This window comes from Cucurbitaria berberidis (assembly GCF_010015615.1).
Source record: "Cucurbitaria berberidis CBS 394.84 unplaced genomic scaffold K460scaffold_4, whole genome shotgun sequence".
Classification (NCBI taxonomy): domain Eukaryota; kingdom Fungi; phylum Ascomycota; class Dothideomycetes; order Pleosporales; family Cucurbitariaceae; genus Cucurbitaria; species Cucurbitaria berberidis.
Window position 1 is genome coordinate 1,189,734 of NW_024468938.1, and position 20,688 is coordinate 1,210,421.

Consider the following 20,688-nt stretch of genomic DNA (forward strand, 5'->3'; position numbering starts at 1 on the left):
TTTGCCTAGAACTTGCATTTGTGGGTACAAAACGCGCGACGGAGTGACTTCTAGTTGCGGTATGGCTGCGTTGTTAAGTGGCTGTAGATAATGAAGGTGGACGCGATATTCGAAATGACTCCCTTACAATGCTACCTGAGTCGCGGAACTGAGATGGAGGCATCATATTGGAGTGGCGCATGATGGAAGTTGCCCTTCACAAGAGAGAGCCCATTCAAGAACGATTGATCAGCTTTTATACATAGCATACTACATAACTTACAGATATCGACCGATATGTCGAAACTCTACTGATCAAAGTTCTTGATGGGAGGCATCATACCCAGCCCCTTGCCCTCTTTTTTCACCCCTCCCTCCCCCTCTACAACGCCTCCGGCTTTCCTCTCTTGAATATGCCTCCTTATCAAACTCAAAATCTCACTTCCCTTCCATCTACTCGGCACAGGTCGATACGCCGGCTTGAACGTACCCACAGTCTGCGCCCACTCCCCGCTAGCAGGCTCCCGCTTCCACTCATCCTTCTCTTGCACCTTCGTCTCCGCCTTCGCGTTCTTGCCCTGGGCGTTAGGGGTAGCGAGTTCCGACCCAGAGCCCTCGGCTGTTTCGAGAGATGTTGGCGAGGGCTCTTGCGTCGCCCAGTAGTAGATGTCCCAATCGTTTTCGTCGAGGAACAGGTCGTACTGTTGCATGAGCTGGGGGGACATGGTGGCGAGCTTAGCGTCGGCGAAGGTGCTGAGGAGGAGATCACTTTCTAGGGTTCCCCTCTTGCGGCTTTGATCTATCTTTGCGTCAGCAATGCTGTCTTACAGACTAAACAACGTGACTGCAGTGAATGGGGATATGGAAGTGCAGTGCAAGTGTAGGAACGGACATAATAACCTCGCACGCATCGTGTTCGGGTCCTCTCCCGTTCTCCTCAGTGGCTCAACCTTGAACTTGGCGCCCTCCATCTCGCCCACACCCAACTCCTTGTTCGCACCACCTTTGCCCTTCTGCGCGCCGCCCGTCATCTTCTCTGTGTTCTTAGGTACTGAGTCTTTGGGTGTGAATTTTCCGTCTGCATGCTTGATCAACTCCGGTGGCGCTGAATCCTTGCCGACTGACGGCATCTCATTCGCGATGGTGGAGGTCGTATTTGTGAGATGCGGGTTCAGTGGCTTTTCGATTTGGAACTTGCGGTACTTTTCCGAGGTGTCGTTGGTGCGCTTGTTGAGGGCTTCGAATTCATTACTGCGGGCTGTGGAAATGCTGAAGGCGCGGCATTGGGTGCGCTGAAGGGTGAGGAGAGCTCGTGATGAGCGGGCGACTATTCTTGAGGACGCCATAATAGGTTTGATATCGGCAAAGCGTTTCGAGGTCAATTGCTGATGAGGTGGAGAGTGAACTTGGAGTTGCCGAGGGGGATGGTCATAGCTTCAGCGCTTAGTAACGCCATTTGGAGGCTCTATGATCGGCTGTCAAAATCGATTACACCTCGACTCCACGACTTTCGGCATCTGGATTTTACCTAAGAGCTCGGCGCTTGTGCGAAAAGGTACTATAAGGAAGCTAGCCCTTTTCGAGTACAAGTGTACCTCTGAGGAACTATCTTTCGTTATTTTCGTTAACTTATATCACCATCGAAATAGTATCTGAAACCCCAGGCCGTTCGCAATCCCGGGACCCTAGGTCTTGTGCTTATGCCAGTCTTTCAGCTTGGCTTTTTATAGGGAACAGATGATCTCCATAAGTTTCCTTACGCTCGCAGTCGTCAACCTGACACCAGAACATCACTCCACCAAAAAGATCAAACTGGGCGAGCAATAAAGTTATTCGCAGTCACATACGCTTCAAATATCTATATCGGACGTGAATCTAGAAAAAAAATTACCTAATACTCTATATGTAGCACTCCATTGTACATCGACAGAGGAACAGCGAAAAAGACGAGTGTCAACCTCACTGCAAGCCTTGCAGCCATCGCGCGTATCTCGTGCTATGCATGCGCTTGACGTGTTCCTTCAGGTTGTCTTTTCTTCCCGCGGAGAATGGATCTGTACCGGTGTTTTCACTACGCTCGCAATCCTGGAACGGACACCACATGGCGGAGTCTTCATGTTTTGACTCATAGTGCCGTTTCAATTCCTGTAGACGAGAACATGGTTTCCCGTTGCATCCTTCAAGATGACACCTGAATTGATATTTCCCCGTTTGGGCTTCAACATAAACGCTCCCAATCATCGTATATGATGGTTGTTGTAGACTTGTGATAGAATAAGGCCTTGACGATTCAATGGGAACAGATGGGCGAGGATCGTTGTTCGCAGCATACGTTTGGTGTAAAGTACGGCTCGAAACGCATGTCGATGAGGCACCGTGCCTCTCGTGTTGGAAACCAAGTGCCAGTGGAGTTGGGATCTGGGCCGATTGGCCAAATCTATTCATGGCGTTAGGAATCACTACCAACATTCTCACTCGGATTTACCTACTCCGTTGGCCACACCTCTCCCCATGGAAATGGAGGCGGAGATTGGAACTGAGCCGGGGGACACATCAGTCCCAAGTAAGGTCCTTCTGGCGCAAGTGGATATGGCCTAGCACGAACAATGAATCCAGCTGTCGGTACCCTGCTGCAGATGTGACTCACCGGCTCGCCGAGAACTCTAAAGAGCTAGGAGTATACAGCCTTTCAGCAGTGCGCTGCTGACCTAGAATGCTTGCTAAGCAACGTAGTCGACATGGAACAATCGCGATATGCATGGACTCAGATCTCGTAGGAACTTACCTTGTTCCAACCATGGCGAGCTCGCCTGCTCCTGACCTTGTGTTGCATGGCTGTCATGGATTCGAAACGCAGCACCACTAGGATCGTTATCCTCCATAACTAATCAGCGACTGCAAGAGAAGAGAAGAAGAAGTTATAGATCTTGGGTAAACTCCGAGGTGGAATTTAGAGAAGAACCCTTTGCAGAAGTGCTGTATCATAATAAAAGCTTTGCCGCCGGGTACAAACAGCGGGCAGCATACGAAGGACGTCCTATATGCATTTGTGCTACGAATCGACGGTACAGGAAAAATGCATGCTGCATGCTGCGTGGCGCTGTGCCTTGTTCTCAAGATTGACACTGCGTTTCGCTCCAAAACCACCCTGGGGCTACTCGGAGTTGAAAACCTTGGAATGCAGGTCTGCCGTTTAGGAAGCTAGCGTGCCGGAACGAAATGCGCTGCGAATCATATATTACTGGTATGACTGGGTGCCGTGGCGTTGTACTAATGCCGTTACAGACTTGAAAACGCGACCTGTCGTCGTGAGCCCGTCTCGGGTACTCGACATGGTTACACGGCGATCCTGCACGCTTCCCTTCCGACGCCACGATGCAGCCTACCGGATGATAATCCTCTGCTACCCTGTTTTTGATATTGCGGCGGTCCAGGCCCTCGTCCTCCAGGAGGGGGGTTTACCATTGCTCCTGTCAAACGTTGCCGTTCGTGCATAGTTTTGAATGTGGCGCAGCGCGCCTCCGAGTAAACAGAGGCACACTGTGGAGGTGCCATAGCATATCGATCAGCCAGCGCTCACCCTGTTGCCTTGTTGCTATGGTGCCTTGCTTTTACGTGTTCCACCATCTCTAAACGAAATTCAGCCCGATCGCTAAAAGATTCCTTGGTATCTTCCGAACCAGCATACCGTATCACGGTCGCACCACAAAAAACATAAACAATACAACCTCAAAAGCAGCTAACCCCCAGGATACGTCAAAGTTTGTCACTGCGCACGAGCCATGTGGGTGCGAGATTTTATGCTTGAGCGCTTTTCCTTGACAAGGAAGCATGTACATTTTGCTCGCAGCGAAGTGGATCAACAACTGGAGCTCGAATGTCTGTTGAATTACTTGGAGGTCATGTCCTCGATCATGGGTAGAAGACGCAGGGCGTATCTAGTCAGATACATAGGCGAGGTGGATGAGGCAGAGCAACTTGGCCTGACGATTCACAATGCCGAGCAAATGGCGTGCAGCCCAGATGCGCCTGCTCCTGGAGACCACGCTGCCACAGCCTGCTCGTCCCTTCGCATACTAACCCGTTTCATAGGAATATTGGAACTACATCATAGTATTCATGAAATGCGTTACTGCCTATGGTTCGTGTCTACTTTTATCACCTACAGCCAGCCATCTCCTAGTCAACGAGTTGGTGTGATCTCATACCCAGTAAGAGAATTTCCACCCAGTACCTCTTTACTACTTCCAAGGCCCACATGGGAACCCACAAAGTTCCACCAACCAAGTGATAAACTTTGGAAAATCAACTTCCTCCTATTTCACACGCCGTCATGAGCTTTCCGGACGTGATCCGTTAGCTTGTCTTTCCTTGAGAAAGGCTTTGATCGCTCGCACGACACAATATGGCACCAAAATTCTGGTTTCTGGACTGCATGGATGGTAGCATAATGTCTCCTTAACTCTGCTGGGCGACCGAAAGTCTTTGAGCTGCATTGCCTCTGGTTGCACTCGAATTTACCGTTCACGAGGACCGTACCAATCGTGGCAGAAGTGGTACGGATCGAACCCGATGAATCACCAGAGACTTCTTCAGATGGAGGGTTCTCGAAGCTCAACTCCCCAGGCCTTGGGCCAAGTACTTCCGACGAATTCTTAGCAGCTTGGTCCCCGATCGATTTGTCTGTGCTAGCATTTGTTTGTCCGGCGGTGTAAAAAGTCATCGAAGCTGATCTGTATCAATCGTAAGCCAGATGATAATAGCCTTTTAGCTATATTAGTATACCTGATTCTCTCTTCGACAGAGTTAAGTTTATCTTGCGATATATTGAAGGGGCGGTGCGACGTCTCCCTGACTTCACACAAGTCTCTGTCACTACAGGCTTCTTGGACATCGCGCATATAGCCTAGGGACTGCGAATATACATGACTGTTTTCTGCAGGCCAGAGATTGGTGTCATACTGCGTGACATAATCGGAACCGAAGGAGTAGGCAGGGTCGATGCTTGGTTCTGATATACTGTCAAGAGGATACGCTGGCTAGGATGTTAGAGGAATCAAGTAGTTGGAGAGAGGACTAGATGGGGGTTGCGAACATGTCTCAGCATTGCTGGCCCGCTGGTGAGATGGGTGCGCATCATCTTGCTCTAGTAGGGGAGTAGTATCACTGCTCACGACTGGCCTAAAATCAGGATCTGGACAAAATTGAATAAGATTAAAAGAGGGAAACCAACATAATTGCATGCCATCAACCCAATCAGAGTTTAATTCCGGTAGGTCTAGGTTCTCTAGCGTGGGAGTGTGGTTCTTGCGGTATGGCTGATACAAATCCATTGCATCCCCAACGAATTAGCCAATCAACAGTGAAGAGTTTTCAAAGAGGTCAAACAAAGCTCGATATAAAAATAAAAGCTTGCTGTGAAAGCTGCGTTCTGGGAGCGAGTGCGAATGCATCTTATTCAATGTAGTTGAATATGGACTATATATATTTAACTGCGGCTCTCCGTATGGGCGTGATGAGGTAGTTGCAAAATACCTTGCCCTTCAAGGTTGATCTTCGGTCACGACCGTTAGGCAGATGGCCGCTTTTGCTGCATATTGTGCATACGACCTGCAGTCATCTTCAAGGATCAGGCTGTAATAGCATGCGGGCCCCCTGTCACGAAACGCCCACGCGTTTTCTAGTGCCTATCCGCAATTGGTCGGAGGGAATGGCACAAGGCAGGTTGGTGTCCCACGGTGAAGCATGTTGTGCCCCTGACGAGCGGGCGGACAGTCCCTTCGATCCCCGCTATTCAAAGGCTAATCCTCGGGCCGCATCTAGGTCACTGGTGCAGACTTCGGGGCCTCGCCTTTTCAACTGTCTTTGCAGCCCGTAGTCCGACCGACTCTCATCAAGCGAACCACAAGCATTCATTTTTAAAAGCGGTCAGCTCAGCCTTACTTTCTGCTTTTACACATCCAGAATGCTGTACCATCTTAGTCGCTCGGCCACATGCCACGACTCTGCGCACTCTTTACTTCTCGAGAGAATGCACGCCGTTGTAATGTCTATCACAATCGTAAGAACGATTGAACGTCTCGCCGCATCTTGGGGAGCTGCATTTGAAGAGATATTTGCGCGGGCTGCTGGTGCTGTATATGACTCGGATCCTAGGATGAGATGTCGTCTTTGAAGGTGGAGTTGGAGATGATGCTACTTTCGATGGTGATACTGTAGTTGGAATATCCGCAGTCAACGGCAATTGTGCGTTGCCATAACGGCGATGAGGTGGACTTTGTTCGGCATTACTAAGGTCTTGGTTTGCGTGGACCATATCAGATTGGGCATCTGATGGGTCAGACTTGCACTGCCTCTTCAGATTCAGGCTGTATCTCGAAGTTAGCCTGCTACTGCATCATCTGAGTACGTCGGTTACAATTCAACATCCAGAATCGATGAATCTAGGGACCAGCTACAACTGCGGTAACTAACGAACCTACTTACACAGCGCTATGGTATATTAGCTTTAAATACGAGCAACGCTGCGTAGCCACCTGATAAAATCTATAAAAATCACCGAGATAAGGTAATAGTGAAGAAATCCATGTGTTGTTGATCCCAACGTTTTGGAAGATCAGTCCCCACTCCCGGCAACCTACCGATCCGGCAGTCAGTCACGTCATCGGCCTACGATTGGTCAGCACAACTCGCTTTATAGATACGGCGAACTCGCAACTTCACTTTCGACAATCAGCAAACCCATCTCATATGCGATGGCAACCCATCGTGACGAAGAGACCGTTTTGACACCAGATGAGCGGGCTCCTTTACTCGCTCACAGACATTCACGAGATGACGCGCGTTCGCTTTCGGGAAATAGTGATTTATCCTCAAAAGCACAGGACACGCCCTCAAGATACTGGCGGTACGCTTGGAGAGGATTCTGGATTGTACTTGCGACACTCATCCTCGCCGTATTCATAAAAGGATGGATTGATGCAGATGATGTCGACGTGAGTGAACTCCAGTCACGAGACCTTTCCACGTTAACTGGGCCTTTGAACAACAGTTTGACCTCAAAAAAGCACTAAAGCGCGCCCTCGGAGGCGGATTGAGCGGTGCAGCAGCCATGATTCTTCAAGTTCTACTATTAATGCCGATACGTACCATCATGAACTACCAGTATCGCCATGGATCATCATTGTCAGTCGCAACGAAAACGCTCTACCAAGATGGCGGCGTTGGAAGATACTACCAGGGCATGAAAGCTGCACTTTTCCAAGGTTGGTCTGCCGCTCACCACGATACCTGTTGTACTAATGTCATAGGCCCAATTGCACGGTTCGGAGACACCGCAGCCAATGCCGGTATTCTGGCCTTACTGCAAAGTAACGCCTATCTCAAAGGATTACCGTCACCTATCAAAACCATCTTTGCTTCGCTCTGTGCCGCCGCGTTCAGAATGCTCCTTACCCCCATCGATACTCTCAAAACCACACTTCAGGCCCAAGGATCTCGCGGGACGGCCTTGCTTCGACAGCGCATTCGAACAGATGGTATTGGAAGTCTGTGGTGGGGAGCATTTGCTACAGCAGCCGCAACCTTTGTCGGACATTATCCTTGGTTTGCAACATATAACTTTCTTTCCGACATTATGACCGAGCCACCGAGACAACAAATTGTGCCGTGGTTGCTTCGAGCCGCGTTCATTGGGTTCTGCGCGTCTGTCGTTTCAGATACCATCTCCAACTCTCTCAGAGTTGTCAAGACTTACCGACAAGTCAACGACACTAGGATTTCCTACACCGAAGCTGCCAAACGAGTCATTCGCCAAGATGGCAGATTGGCCCTCTTCGGACGAGGATTGAAGACCAGGATAATCGCAAATGGTCTGCAGGGAATCCTCTTTTCCATTCTTTGGAAGTTATTTTTGAAGATTTGGGAGGATAAGACTGGTGACAGCAAGCGTGCCCTTGACAATTCAAGCGTTCGATAGACGCTAGAAATTATTGTAGAGCAAGGAATCATGCTCAAGTGGCGATATCGGTATCAAAAATGTGCATCATCGGAGAATCACTGCCGCTCGGTAATGCTGGAGAACCCCGCATGGTGTCATTGCCAAGCGTCGAAGAGTGGAGATCTTCTCAGTGTTGGGATGGCGACGTTGTCTGGCGCCTTGGTCCCAATTCCGAGCTTCCTCATCAGATACAGATTTGCAATCACCGAATCGTTAATGCAGCATTCGCTATTATTTAGGAAGATAATTCCTAAAGAACCGTAGAACGGATCTGATAACGGCTACATGCTCCGACGACGGTGGAAAGTGATTGATGGATCGACTTCGCAGCTATAAAATGCAAGAGCCGCACCAATCAAACTAATTTTTGTTTTCAATTCACTGGTTGCCTTGACCGACTCGAGTGCTCAGCATGTGGTCGAACTCCTTCATTGCGTTGTCAGTAGCCGCCTATCTACCTCTGGCAATTTCAACACCCATTCCCAACACATCCCCAAATCGCCCCAGTGTATTTCCAAACACCGATCAATGGCCTCTTGCAACCATTGGAAAAGCTCTGAAAGCCCAACTCCCCGATTCAGAGCTACAAAGCATCCTAGCGCAAGTATCGCAAGCGAATATCGAAGCTACCGTCCGCAAGCTGGCCTCATTCGGTACACGACATACACTATCAAGTCAGACAGATCCCCACCGAGGAATTGGCGCGGCTAGGACATGGATCACAGCCAAGTTTCAAGAAGCCGCAGATGCAAGCAACGGGACTATGAGTGTAGCATGGAACAGCTTCATCAAGTACCCAGGCGATAACGAGCGGATCATCTTCCCGGTAAATATCACAACTGTTGTTGCGACTCTGCGGGGAAGTGAAGATCCAGAGAGGCTGTATGTCACGGGAGGTCATTATGATTCGAGAAACAGCAATCCTATCGATTTCAAGGGCGATGCACCGGGTGCAGTTGATGAGTAAGTTTTAGAAAATGTCTTGCATGAATACCAATGACTAAGTATGACAGTGCTTCGGGAGTTGCAGTTTCCCTTGAACTCGCACGCATCTTCGCAACCTACAAACCTAAAGCTTCGATTGCGTTCACTGCGTTCGCGGGTGAAGAGCAAGGTCTTCTTGGAGCGAGGAACCTCGCACAAACCTACAAGAATAACTCTGTCAATGTCGCCGCTATGGTCAATCTGGACATGGTCGGGAAGTAAGTGCGCCAGCTCTTTTGCAGTATATTCTCTGATTTCCCCTAGCTCCAAGGCAGAAGATGGCACACGCGACCCATACAATATCCGACTCTTCTGCCAGGGCGCTCCGCTCACGGAAAACTCCACTATCACGACGAGCCGTCTTAGCATCGGAGGCGATAACGACAGCCCATCACGCAACCTCGGTCGCCACATTTACGAAGTAGCGTCTAATACCTTCACTGAGATGACTGTCCGCCTTATCTACAGACTAGATCGATACAGTCGCGGTGGCGACCATCGACCATTCCTCGAATCTGGCTTCAACGGTGTACGCTTCGTGCAGCCAAACGAAGACTACACACAGCAGCACCAGGATGTACGTGTTAAGAACGGCAAGCAGTACGGCGATCTAGTTGAGTTCCTGGACTTTGAATACAACACGCGCGCAGCTAAGGTGGTCGCGTCGACTATGTGGAGTCTGGCTAATGCACCGGGAGAGCCACGGAATGTGGGTGTTAATGTTACGACGTCGGATAATTTCAGTCAGTTCAAGTGGGATGCGCCACTTGGATTGCCTGTGGAGGGATACGAGATCGTGTACCGTGAGACGATTGAACCGCATTGGACGAGCGTTATTGAGGTCGGTAATGTGAATTGGTACAATCTCACTTCCGCCACGATACACAAGGATAATGTCATCTTTGGTGTAAGAAGTATAGGAAAGGGAGGGTACAGAAGTCCAGCTGTGTTACCCTTCCCTTTTGGTTGTTCGAGGAACTGTTAAGAGTCGACAAGGATTTATATACAATGGAGATGTGTATACTCCAGAGCTATACTCCCCTGAGATACCAGACCAATGCGTGAAGCTCCGTTTCCCGGCCCAAGTCTAGAAAGAGAAGGGAATCCTGGAGAAATCGTTCAACGCTGCAACTGGAATTCTACTGTATATTTGCCAGCGAGTCGATCCCTATACTTCAAAACCAGTCTTCAAGTTCGGAGTAATGTGTAGTCCGCATATGTTCCCTCAGCTTGTCCTTCCTGATTTCGGGAAATCCATTATTACCGACGGCGTTACTACGTTTGCATCCTGGAACAGGACACCAGAGGAACGACTCTTTGCCTATATGGAACCCCTTGTCATGCCTTGTCCAATCCGGCCAGCGGCTGACGGTTGTCCCGCTACACTCAGGAACACAGCACCTGAAGATGTACTTGTTGGATTGTGGTGCGCGGTAGACTGCCACAATCATGTCACCGTAGGCTGTATCAGGAGCGGTCTGTGGCTGGATCGAGTGTAGACCTGGAGGTTCAAATAACGTGCTAGAATAGTTGGGGTAGGCGCCGGATGGTAACGACAGTGATGCGGCGAGGGCTTGATTCAAAAGCGCGGAGGTAGGATCATAGGACCGCTGGCACGGCCCATAGGCTAGGGATTGAGCACTATGCGGATATTAGCACAGGGTCTTCAAAGCATGAGGGAGAACGTAAACTTGATTGCCGGAGCTGTTTAGAGTTGGCGGTTGCAACCTATCGTAGGATGTACCCTCAGACGCCCTGCATAGACTAAGCATATTGTAATCTTGTAAAGGGACATTGGGTGGCAAGTTGTAGTGTTGCTGGTGGTTCAATAGTCCAGCTAAACTTGGCTGTATTTCGTTAAGTGGATTGGTGCTATCTAACGAAGCACTTGACGAGAAAGGCCAGGGTGTCCCGGACGAACTATCGTAAAATGATGCAGTCCGGGACGGGGTAGGCGTGGTGAAGCCTGAAGCTGATACTTGAATGTTTGTTGAGGGCAAAGCTAACACGGGGTCAACTCTCAAGTATGTACAGACGGGAACTCAGCCAAAGCATACATACTATTTTCAAATATAGCATCCCAGTCCTGATCATCAGCCTGGTGGGACAGTTGGCTCCACTGTCCGCCAAATTCCGTCATGGTAATTTTCGACAGCAATCGTCAGTTGGGGTATAGTTATAGCTTACTAGAAGGCGTATCGCCGTTGAGAGACAGTGGAAGGAATGTAGTGTCAGGACGAGCAAGTGCCACGCCTTCTTTAAAAGAAAATCCCTTGAAATTGACACGAGATTGGGCATGAATTGAAGAGCCCTCTTTGCCCTGTGTTAGATAGGAGTTGGCTCAATGATGTTGGTTATGGCTTCTACTTTCATAGGTCGTAGGCGGTGTAATGTCCCTAGGCAAATGAATACCCTAGTCCGCTGTCAGTGGACGGTTACTACGAAGGAGCTCGTATCCAATAAGCTTTGGGCCTAGTCCGGATCTTGGTGCCCGCTAACCTAAAACTCTGAAATACGAGCTTCATCTGAGTTAGCCGAGTCCAAAAAGCGCATTGACAGAGCCTCTCTAACGGACAACCTTAAAACCAGGCCACTGTCCGCCCACAGCGTCGCCCGCCTGCGCAATTTGAACAAGGCAAAGCTACATCAGAAGCAAAGTGCCATATTCCTTGGGCAGGGACCGGCTTTGACGCTTGGTCGTCCACTCGTCCCAGCCTAGCACACTCTCCTAACAGGGGCGATCGCTGCGCTACTGTAGCCATCAACTGCCCGCGCCGAAGCAGGAAAAGCCCCTCCAAGCTTGGCCCGGGGAGTTCGTTTCAACTGTATACTACTAGAATGACACGAGCAGCTGCACCCTAGCGTGGAACACGCCAAAATGGGACGGAGCTATGCTGCTACTAATTTGGGTAAAATTCCGACCGCATATGATCTACATATCAAAAATGGCAGCTTTGTTTTTATCACAGCAACTAGAATTACCAGTTCTGGATACGGGCGCGTGGTTTCTGCTGAATACTGTCAAAAACTGTTGGAACTAGGCAACCGAATAGCCCCATACCCTTGGGACGGACCTACCGGAGACGGCCATGTTTGCCACCTCCATGGTACCACGTAAGAGGCGCAGGGCTTGTTCCCTGCAAGTTGCAGCGGCAGGCGGAACGGATACACGTGCATCATGGTACATGCGAGCATCGAGAACAGGGGTGTATTGGACACGAATTACTCCCTATTAAATTATTCTACATACATACATGACCGAGCCTTGAAACTCTCTGTCACTACTATTCCTTTGCGTTACCAAAAGCAACCCCAAACGCCAAAGTATGCAGTGATCATGAGCCGGCAGTACGCCATCCGTGAAAAACCGTTCCCTGGAATGAACACCGCCAGAGTGATGAGATGACTCTGAAATGCTATCGTTAACCTCTGCCATTAGTTCCCCATCTTATCCTTGTCCTGCTCCGAATCCTTTGCAGACTCCTTCAACAGCATAGCTCGGAAGTCTGCGTTACTCTTCGCCTCGCCGTTTGCCGTTGCAGGCGCCCTGGGTATACCAGGCCGACCAAGGCCAACCTTTCCACGACCTCGTCCGCCTCCACGGGCGGTTGGCCGGTTGACGCGATTTGGCTGGATGAAGCTGCTGCCCGCTTTCCATTCACTCTTTTGCTTGTTCAACTCCTGGACCGTTCCAATGTGAAGCTTCCTCCCTTCAAAATCCTTGCCGTCGAGTGCGAACCCAGCTTTACTCGCTCCTTCGACTGAAGTGAACTCGATAATGGCACCGCCGTGTTGTGGTTCGAGCTTGATTTTCTTGAAGCCAAAGGACTCGACAAGCGGCCTGATGCGTGCGTCAGGGACAGTATCAGGTAGGTTGAGAATGGCAATGGTCCGCTCGCTAAATGATGCGGGGTTGTCGATGGCTTGCCCAGGGGTCGATTCGTGAGTGTCCGAGCTACCAGCATTCTCGAGTGTCGATTTGATCTTTGGTTTCGTGTCTGCCCGGTCGCTGGCAATTTGCACCTTCAAATCAAAGCCCCAGAAGCTCTTGTCATCCATCTCCGCGACTGCTGCATTGGCGCTCTCTTTGGTCTCGTAAACGACGTAGCAAAAGCCCTTGTTATTTCCTGTAGCTTTGATAATGGGGCACTTGGTCCTCTCGATTTTGCCGAACTTTGAGAAGGCTTCTACAATCTCATGCTGCTTAATTTTGAAGTTGAGGCGGTATATGTAGACTTCGCGGCCTTCAGCGGTCGCACCATCGCGATGCTTTTTGGCATTCGGGTCGGAAATTTTGGAAATGAGCTTGAACCCCTCCACGTCGGTGCCGTCGAGCTGGGTTGCTGCAATCGCGTCCTCCGCCTTGACGAACTGCACATAGCAAAAACGGCGGTGTGTGTCGAACTTGAGCGATGGGAATCGGATGCCGAGGATCTCTCCAAACGGGCTGTAGAGCTTTCGGAGCCAGGCTTCATCGGCGTGCGCGGGGTAGTTCGTGACGTACAGCGTTGTACTCTCTCCTCGCTCGATGGAGATGTTGTGGCCCTCGAATCCTTTCGCTTCTTTACTCAAGGCATAATCAGCTTCCTCCGAGGTCTCGAATTCGACGATAGCCGTTAGGCTGTCCTGTTCCTCTTTCATTACCAGGTTTCGAACGGCTCCAGCGTCGGTGAAAAACTGGCGTATTCGATTCTGCGTCGTACCGGCGGGGAGCTTCTTGACGATGACAGAGGTATGCTCGCGATCTCTTTTCGGCCCAGTTGAGCGAGCCTCCGATGGCGCTTCACTGGCTAGCCTAGCTTGTCCATTGGCTGCAGCGTTATGCGCTTCCCCTACGTCTGAGAGTTTGCTTTTCTTCAGGGTAGCGTCGCCTTCAACATTCAAATCTTCCCTCTTCCGCTTCCCGGAGCCTTCTGCGACTTGACTCTCTGGAGTTTCTTGTTGGGCAGTTGTTGCTGCAGCCGTGGCTCGCTCCTTTTCCCTTCGAATCGCGACTGTGCGCTCTGCTCGTCTTCGGTCGATTGTAGCGCTTCGCACTTTGAGCACCGACTCGTGTTGTTCACAGTGGTTCATGTACATTTCGATTATCGGTTCAGGGTGATCGATCGTGTGGAGACGCTCCATGCCACGTTCCAGAACTGCTGTTGCGCGTGACGGTGGTAGTAAATGCTGGCCTGCATTCCGTTCATTGCGAGTAGCGTGTGCAGACCAGAAGACCATCTCAAAGATGTACCAGCGATACCAGAAGTCGTAAGAATCAGCTTGCGACTTGACTAATGAATCCCATATCTGTCGAGCTTCGTCAACGTTGTTTCGCTGGAGCCAGAACTTCATATGAAGGCGCTCGAGACGATATTGGGGATCGGCCCATTCTCTTCCATGCTTCTTCATGCCGACCTCCTGCACAAACTCCAACGCAGAACGGATGCCAACCTCTGCAACGTCAACCTCCTCTTCTGTCGCCCTTGGATCATCGAATGCTCTCCGGCGTAGGTATCCGCACCAGGCAAGTTGCACCTTGATGAGCTCATCCACGTTAGTATGCTCCAGAAGTCCCGAACCGGTTGCTGTGTGTTTGACACGCTCGAGATCTTCGAACGCCTTGTGTTCCGCCTCGAGAGTCAATATGCGGTGAGACCACAATGATCCGGACCAGGGGCAGTGCCGTGTCGCGCGCTCCAGCACGTTGAGGAGATCGACCGAGCGATCCTTTTGCCAGATGAGAAACTCGACATAATCTTCCCATATGGAAGGGTCTACCGGAAAGCGGAGAGTAGCGCGCTCGTAAAGCGCACTGACGAGATGGACGCTATACACACCCGCAGTTTTCTTCTCCCATTTGAGATATCGAGTCATTGCATGATACTCTGCGCTCTGGTCGCCGGCCTGTATCGCTTGGAGTAGCTTGAATTCGTACTCCTCTCGATGGGCATATTGCTGCTTGATATGGGTATTTTTCTGGACCGCCTGCTCCATGACCTCTTCATAGTGACTCTGGTTGTATCGCGAGTTGAAGGAGGAGTATCTCGACAGCGTGTTCGACCACGTCGCATGCGGCTGGCTGAGGCGCTCGTTGAAGACTGCAGCCACTCTAGCCGCCTTTTCTTGGCTGAAGCCACCTCGCTCGAGATCCTCTTCCAAAACCTGCAGGTACCGATCCCAAACGAGGTTGCTTTCTTGAAGATTGTACTTTACTTTCTCAGCACCCTGCTGTAGTGCGTCCAGTAGGAATTGCGGGCTGAAGAGTTCACGGCCAATGAGTCTCTCCTCCTCGGACCAGTGCTCTGGTGGTACTTGCTCCCATGAACAGGCGACTAAATAGCTCACGTACTCTCCGTAAGCGGCCCACAGCTTTGCGCTATAAGGCTCGTCCTGCGTCGCTTGCTTGTGCAACTCCAGTACTCCCATGTGCTCTTCCACATTCTTCGCAAGGGTTTTCTCGTCGTTGAGGCGGTAATGCCACAGCAGCTCGCCCAGCGGATACTTGTCGGACATGGTTTGGTACGCGTCGCGCAACGTCTGCATTAATTCGTAAGAGTTCGGATCCGAGTCGAAAGAGGCGAGATGATGCTGCAGGCCTTGGTGGAGGGTGGTGACAAGCGAGACATGACTGTAATAGTCAAAGGGATTCTCAATTAAGGTTTTGTCGAGCTGATTAAGCCAATCGATGTGCTGTTGATCCAAGGATCTCGTCACGAAACTGCGCGGTCGTGGTGATGACTCCGACATGATACTGGCTACGGATTCACCAGAGATGTGTTGTCCAAGGTGTTGGAGTCTAGGTCGTAGTTAGTATTTGGTGATTGCTATTTCTGTGTAACAACCAAATGTCCAAACAAGGCAACAGCTCCCGTGACCGCGAGCAAGCGTGACGCCTTTAATGCGCCACTTACCACTCCGGCACGGGCTTCCCTCGGACAGATTATGGAGTTAGGATATACAAAACGAAGCATAAGGACATGCACGGTCCACATGCACGGTCCTGTATGCAACATGGCGTTTGGGATTAGAGAAGCAAACAAACAAACTTACGTGACTGGCCGCTGATGACCTACGGAGCTCTGTCGCGATGCCTGCTGCTGTTGCATACTAGCAAGATCTGAGAATGGTTAGTAACGACGACTCTTCCCGTTGTACAATAACATTCAGTGTGCACATTGCTGCCTGAAATGGGCATTCGGCCTCAGCATCTCAGCGTCTCAGCGCTCCTATGTGACCTTCTCGGCTTCACCGCCCATGCTATATGAAAGTGTGTACTGACCAGCCAACGTGTCCATGCCTGGTGTCGACCCCTGCCGAAACAGAGGGTGTGGCGGAGTTATGCGCGCGTCGTGCGGCGAGCCGATGGGTTGCGGTGTGCCTGCTGCGCTGTGTACCGCTCTTGCGCCGTTTGCGATATGGACGTAACCTGGCGAAGGGAGTTGTTGGAGGATGGCGTGCGGCTGCGGGGAAGAGGTGACCTGCTGGCTAAGGCCCGACGACGTTCGCGAGGGCAACTGGCGTATTGCGCGCTTGCTCGGCGATTGTAGCATTGAAGGCGATGGGAGGGCAGGTTGCGGTTGGGGTGTGGGAGTGCCCGCAGGCGAGTCCGATGGCGACAATAGCGAATTGATGTCCATGATGATCTGGGATGAGGCGGCGTTCTCCTATTTTGCGCTCCCGACTTTCAATATCGACGTTCCACGCGTGACACCAATGGCAAAGCTATACGTGCGCGACAGATGTCGAATGGTACTTCTATTACGACCGCGAACTAAAGGGACTGTGAGGCCTCGGTATCTTGGTAGCGAACGGCATGGGATGGAGACCTGGGCGGTCACCAACTGTCGTTCAAGGTAGCGCGATCCGAAGTAGTAATGAACGTGACGGAGGAGATTCCTTTGCGCCTGGTCGTGGTCGTGAGGGTCTCTTGAGGAAAAAGGTCCAGTCAAGCTCGGGCCCAAGCTAATCAGGTAATGACGGAGCTGCTTTGTGAGCCGGAGCTGCTTTATACCGGCGGCCGGGTTGCCTGCTGACGATGTGGGATGCTATGTGCAGCCTCCAACACGACCTTCCTGCTCGGTGAAGATAGATTTGGGAGGACGTGGCTGGACAACAGCCGGCTCGCATCTGAATGGGAGAGCTGATCATGAAGATCTACCGAAGCGCAGCAGGCACGTGACTGGAACCCCTGCAAGCTAGCGCGCGGCGTTCGGCAACCTCTGAATTTCCTGGGGGCCCTACGACTGTGAAGCAACATCAACACCGCGCCATTGGGGTGTCGAACATCGATATGAGTGCTCGAATACCCTCACGGCGGCTTGGGCAATCAGGTAAGCTCCCACAAAATTCTTATGCCGGCATCCTTGCTTGCACATCAGCTCCAGAGATGCGCTTGTCATGCCTCCTCCTCCACCAGCACCGCAACATCTGGCTTGCAGATTTCAAGGCTGACAATGCATAGCCCTCGCTGTCTTCCAACCCCGCTCCACATACTGGATAACTTCCACGTCACTCCCTGCTACCGCCCAACGAAACATCTCGAACCCTTTCAAGCCCAGAAACACAGATGACGAGCTCAGGAATCCAATTTTGGAGAGCTACCTGCAGAAAAAAGAAATCGAGGAGGGTGCGGCAGACAACAATGCGAAACCCGCGCGCCCGAGCCTCCGCGAAGGAGAGCTATCCAAGCACCCCTCCTCCCTGTTCCTTCCGGAGCGCGAGATCCCCGGCTGGCAACAGAACTTGACACCTACCGAGCAAGCCAAACTCAAAGAGCAGGCACGCGTGCGAAGAGAAGCAGTTGATAGGGACCATGACAGGAAACTATCCGCAATGAACATTGATCCCGACGCCAACGCACGAAAGTCTCTCGAACGCAAACTCGTCATCTCCGGCGTAAAGCGCCATGGCCGTATGACCAAGGCCCAGAAGCTGCTGCGCACCGAGCGCCAAAGCCTCTACAAATCGCACTTCCTCCCCACATCCGTGAAGAAGCTCCAAAAAGTCGTTAATCAACTGGCTGGCAAGACCGTCAGCGAGGCGCTCGTCCAGCTTCGCTTTTCTCCGAAGAAAGTAGCCCGTGATGTCATCAAGGGCCTCGAAATCGCGCAGAACGAAGCTATTGTCGCACGGGGCATGGGTCTTCAGGGCGAAGAGGTGGCTGTGAAGCGTTGGGAAAGTCAAAGAAAGGACACAGATGCAGGAAAACCGCGCGATCTTTGGGACTACAAGACCTCTGAAGGGGAGAAGAAGCCCCTAAAGGCAGCTAAGAAGGCTAAGACGACGACCGTGGAGCTGAAAGACGGGAGCAAGAAGCTAGTCAGGGATCCTTCGGAGATTTACATCGATCAGATGTGGGTGGGACCTGGTGAGAGCTGGAAGACGCCTGAGTTTAGGGCGAGGGGCATGATTAACATGTTGACGCATCGGACAACGAGTGGGTATTCTCCAACCAAGTTGAACCGGAGCCACGGCTAATACATGAATAGGTTTCTCCGTCCTCCTCAAGGAAGAAAAGACACGGATGCGCATCTCGGAAGAGATCAAGAAGAAGCGAGACAACCGCAAACTGTGGGTCGCATTACCTGATCGGCCAGTAATTGCACAAAGACAGTATTGCTTGTGGTAGATGTACGATGGACATATGTAGAATATGTAAAGGGTTTAGACATGTCATGGAAGCACAGCATCTGGCCTGAAAAGGGTCTGTACAATATACCATTCAAACAGCACATATCTCCATCGTCCCATCATCCAAAGCAGGTGAACGTGCTTCATCCGGGTATCTCTATGCCTCGATAGCGTTACAGTACTTTTCCAACCAGATCGTAATGCCGACCCCTTGACGCCAGCGCTATGCAAAATAAATACAGACACATATCGAGTCGACCAATTTAAGCTTCTGCAGCCTCCTCTGGCCCCGTACTAGCAGTGAGCATATCTACCATGCCCCGTACACTCCACGCAATCTGGCTAGCCTCGACCGTAACCTTCACCCTGTCCATGAGCGCATCGACCAAACTGTCAATCTCTTCGCTTCGTCCTAGCTGATCTGCATACAGGTCCAGCACTACCAGAGCTACATCGGTGGTTAACCTCGTAATGCGGTAGTCTGAAATGTTCTTGATGAGCCAGCGCAGAATGGGCTGTAAAGTCACCTCGTCGCGGCCCATTAGGGCTGTTCGGAGAGCGCTGCGGTGCCGAAGAGCGGTGAAAAGGGTCAAGGATTGTTCACGAGCATTGTTGTCCTACGATCTGCATTAGCTTGCCGTCTTTCTGGAAGTTGCAGAGCAGAGGGCTGATATACCGTTGTTTCCAGCACCATATCTAGTGCCTTGGCATACTGTCCTGCCCTCAGCACATGTGCCCATGGTTGTCCTGACCCGATCTTGCCCCTCGCATTGCCTTCGATTACGATATCCGCCCCTTCACCTGTGAAGTCCTTACCCCTCACGCGCTTTTCCCAGCCTCTCCCACGCTTCCTTTTCTTGTTTTTCTGATCATATTCCTCAATCTTTCCCTCCATCAAGGCCTTCATTTCCTTTGCCCTCTCCTTGGCCTGCGCCTTTTGTTCGCCGGAGAGGTGAGTCTTGATGGACAAGAGGCCAGACTGCATACCAACCGCGATGTGCTTGTCTTCTTTTTGGCTGGGGATGACGTTGAGAGAGAGAATAGGTGAGGGATATTTCAGTCCCCCGACGACGTTCCATCCGGTAGTTTCGAAGACCTTGACGTGGCCGTCGAGGGCGCCACTAAGTAGACGCTCGCCGTTGTTCGCGAGGGAGAGCGCTGTAACGGCCTTTTGATGGTTGCGCAACATATGGATTGGCTTCGCTGCGACGATATCGAGAACGCTGATGACATTGTCGCTAGATGCTAGGACGGCGGTTCCCGAGGGCATGGGTAACACAGCTTCAATTGGGGCGGCGTGCTTGAACACCATGACTGCTTTGCCGCCCGCTCTTGAATCCCACAATCGGACCGTCTGATCATAACTGCCAGACACAAGCAGCCCACTCTGCGCAGGCATGAATGTACCGCAGCGCACGTAGTCCTGATGCCCATTGAACTTGGTCACGCTCTTGTCACTTGGCAGATCCCATAATCGCACCGTCCTATCATCCGAGCAGCTCATGAGGCTCGTGAGCTCGGAGGGATGCCATTGCGTGACCCAAACAGGCTGTTTGTGCTCTTTCCAAGTCTTGAGAATGGCCCTGCTCTTCACATCGAATGCCTGGATCGCGCCACTATCTCCTCCTGCGACCAAGATCCTGCCATCACGCCGTATGTTTCCTGAATGCGCAATATCATCAACGCCGAATCGCGAGATGGTTTTGACCACTTTCCGCGTCTTTGAGGAGAAGATTTGTACACGCGAGCCAGTGGTGACTGCGAAGAGATCTTGAGTCGCAGAATGGAGGTTCGAAGGCGGCGGAGGCGGTATGGAGATGTGCGTTACCGGCGACGAATGCTGCGATGGGTCAAGTCGGAGCTCCGAGGCGAAGGCATTCCAGTATTTTTGCTCCGAGGTGAGATTGGAAGGGCCTTTCGGCAGCTTCAGAGGCTGTATTAGTTGGACTTCTGCTGCCATTGTGACGTATGGTAGCGATCGGTCGGCGGACGGACGTGAAGCTCGTCGTGAACTTTTCGGCGGGATGAACTTTTCGGTGGAGACAGAAGGTGCGCTAACGCAGTTGGGTGGTGGCTCCTTCCCGGACCTGAGAACGCCTGGCGCCGCCCACCCG

General features: G+C 51.4%; 10 protein-coding genes across 10 annotated transcripts; 3 read left to right on the plus strand and 7 right to left on the minus strand.

Annotated features, from left to right (window-relative positions):
• Nucleotides 1-138: 138 nt before the first annotated feature.
• On the minus strand, nucleotides 139-1,367 carry K460DRAFT_314923 (TPR repeat protein-like protein). Its single transcript, XM_040930298.1, has 2 exons — nucleotides 872-1,367; nucleotides 139-778 (listed from the first exon to the last, which is right to left on the minus strand). The coding sequence occupies exons 1-2, from the start codon at nucleotides 1,323-1,325 to the stop codon at nucleotides 288-290; spliced, it is 945 nt and encodes a 314-aa protein (XP_040785600.1). The 5' UTR covers nucleotides 1,326-1,367; the 3' UTR covers nucleotides 139-287.
• A 288-nt stretch (nucleotides 1,368-1,655) lies between these two features.
• On the minus strand, nucleotides 1,656-2,525 carry K460DRAFT_367969 (uncharacterized protein). Its single transcript, XM_040933686.1, has one exon. It carries the CDS (start codon nucleotides 2,422-2,424, stop codon nucleotides 1,939-1,941), a length of 486 nt encoding a protein of 161 aa, XP_040785601.1. The 5' UTR covers nucleotides 2,425-2,525; the 3' UTR covers nucleotides 1,656-1,938.
• A 1,784-nt stretch (nucleotides 2,526-4,309) lies between these two features.
• Nucleotides 4,310-4,522, minus strand: K460DRAFT_258993 (uncharacterized protein; the record flags this gene model as incomplete). Its single annotated transcript, XM_040927445.1, has 1 exon — nucleotides 4,310-4,522. A coding segment is annotated over one exon (213 nt), but the record flags the coding sequence as incomplete, so codon positions are not given.
• A 1,404-nt stretch (nucleotides 4,523-5,926) lies between these two features.
• Nucleotides 5,927-6,537, minus strand: K460DRAFT_138604 (uncharacterized protein). The gene is made up of 2 exons (XM_040926724.1): nucleotides 6,466-6,537; nucleotides 5,927-6,347 (listed from the first exon to the last, which is right to left on the minus strand). Exon 2 carries the CDS (start codon nucleotides 6,293-6,295, stop codon nucleotides 5,996-5,998), a length of 300 nt encoding a protein of 99 aa, XP_040785603.1. The 5' UTR covers nucleotides 6,296-6,347; nucleotides 6,466-6,537; the 3' UTR covers nucleotides 5,927-5,995.
• A 197-nt stretch (nucleotides 6,538-6,734) lies between these two features.
• K460DRAFT_407414 (mitochondrial carrier) lies at nucleotides 6,735-7,957 on the plus strand (the record flags this gene model as incomplete). The annotated part of the gene is made up of 3 exons (XM_040937071.1): nucleotides 6,735-6,974; nucleotides 7,031-7,244; nucleotides 7,290-7,957. The coding sequence occupies 3 exons, from the start codon at nucleotides 6,735-6,737 to the stop codon at nucleotides 7,955-7,957; spliced, it is 1,122 nt and encodes a 373-aa protein (XP_040785604.1).
• Nucleotides 7,958-8,390: 433 nt separating this feature from the next.
• Nucleotides 8,391-9,947, plus strand: K460DRAFT_378280 (putative zinc metalloprotease; the record flags this gene model as incomplete). Its single annotated transcript, XM_040935056.1, has 3 exons — nucleotides 8,391-8,941; nucleotides 8,992-9,180; nucleotides 9,227-9,947. 3 exons carry the CDS (start codon nucleotides 8,391-8,393, stop codon nucleotides 9,945-9,947), a joined length of 1,461 nt encoding a protein of 486 aa, XP_040785605.1.
• A 190-nt stretch (nucleotides 9,948-10,137) lies between these two features.
• Nucleotides 10,138-11,102, minus strand: K460DRAFT_407416 (uncharacterized protein; the record flags this gene model as incomplete). Its single annotated transcript, XM_040937072.1, has 2 exons — nucleotides 10,138-10,603; nucleotides 11,020-11,102. The coding sequence occupies 2 exons, from the start codon at nucleotides 11,100-11,102 to the stop codon at nucleotides 10,138-10,140; spliced, it is 549 nt and encodes a 182-aa protein (XP_040785606.1).
• A 1,053-nt stretch (nucleotides 11,103-12,155) lies between these two features.
• Nucleotides 12,156-17,059, minus strand: K460DRAFT_340747 (uncharacterized protein). The gene is made up of 3 exons (XM_040931123.1): nucleotides 16,224-17,059; nucleotides 15,995-16,061; nucleotides 12,156-15,740 (listed from the first exon to the last, which is right to left on the minus strand). Exons 1-3 carry the CDS (start codon nucleotides 16,579-16,581, stop codon nucleotides 12,398-12,400), a joined length of 3,768 nt encoding a protein of 1,255 aa, XP_040785607.1. The 5' UTR covers nucleotides 16,582-17,059; the 3' UTR covers nucleotides 12,156-12,397.
• A 175-nt stretch (nucleotides 17,060-17,234) lies between these two features.
• On the plus strand, nucleotides 17,235-18,572 carry K460DRAFT_378282 (ribosomal protein L22; the record flags this gene model as incomplete). Its single annotated transcript, XM_040935057.1, has 3 exons — nucleotides 17,235-17,274; nucleotides 17,406-18,380; nucleotides 18,433-18,572. The coding sequence occupies 3 exons, from the start codon at nucleotides 17,235-17,237 to the stop codon at nucleotides 18,570-18,572; spliced, it is 1,155 nt and encodes a 384-aa protein (XP_040785608.1).
• Nucleotides 18,573-18,837: 265 nt separating this feature from the next.
• K460DRAFT_287552 (U3 small nucleolar RNA-associated protein-like protein 15) lies at nucleotides 18,838-20,534 on the minus strand (the record flags this gene model as incomplete). Its single annotated transcript, XM_040928974.1, has 2 exons — nucleotides 18,838-19,191; nucleotides 19,251-20,534. 2 exons carry the CDS (start codon nucleotides 20,532-20,534, stop codon nucleotides 18,838-18,840), a joined length of 1,638 nt encoding a protein of 545 aa, XP_040785609.1.
• Between the last annotated feature and the right edge of the window lie 154 nt (nucleotides 20,535-20,688).

What these genes read in the sequence shown, in the direction of transcription:
- K460DRAFT_314923 (XM_040930298.1), bottom strand. Translation starts at nt 1,325, where the DNA reads ATGGCGTCCTCAAGAATAGTCGCCCGCTCATCACGAGCTCTCCTCACC. An exon ending in GATGCGTGCGAGGTTATTAT is followed by an intron (nt 779 to 871) that starts GTCCGTTCCTAC and finishes ACGCAAAGATAG; the next exon opens with ATCAAAGCCGCAAGAGGGGA.
- K460DRAFT_367969 (XM_040933686.1), bottom strand. Translation starts at nt 2,424, where the DNA reads ATGAATAGATTTGGCCAATCGGCCCAGATCCCAACTCCACTGGCACTT.
- K460DRAFT_138604 (XM_040926724.1), bottom strand. Translation starts at nt 6,295, where the DNA reads ATGGTCCACGCAAACCAAGACCTTAGTAATGCCGAACAAAGTCCACCT.
- K460DRAFT_340747 (XM_040931123.1), bottom strand. Translation starts at nt 16,581, where the DNA reads ATGGACATCAATTCGCTATTGTCGCCATCGGACTCGCCTGCGGGCACT. An exon ending in AGGCATGGACACGTTGGCTG is followed by an intron (nt 16,062 to 16,223) that starts GTCAGTACACAC and finishes AACCATTCTCAG; the next exon opens with ATCTTGCTAGTATGCAACAG. An exon ending in GGTCATCAGCGGCCAGTCAC is followed by an intron (nt 15,741 to 15,994) that starts GTAAGTTTGTTT and finishes ACTACGACCTAG; the next exon opens with ACTCCAACACCTTGGACAAC.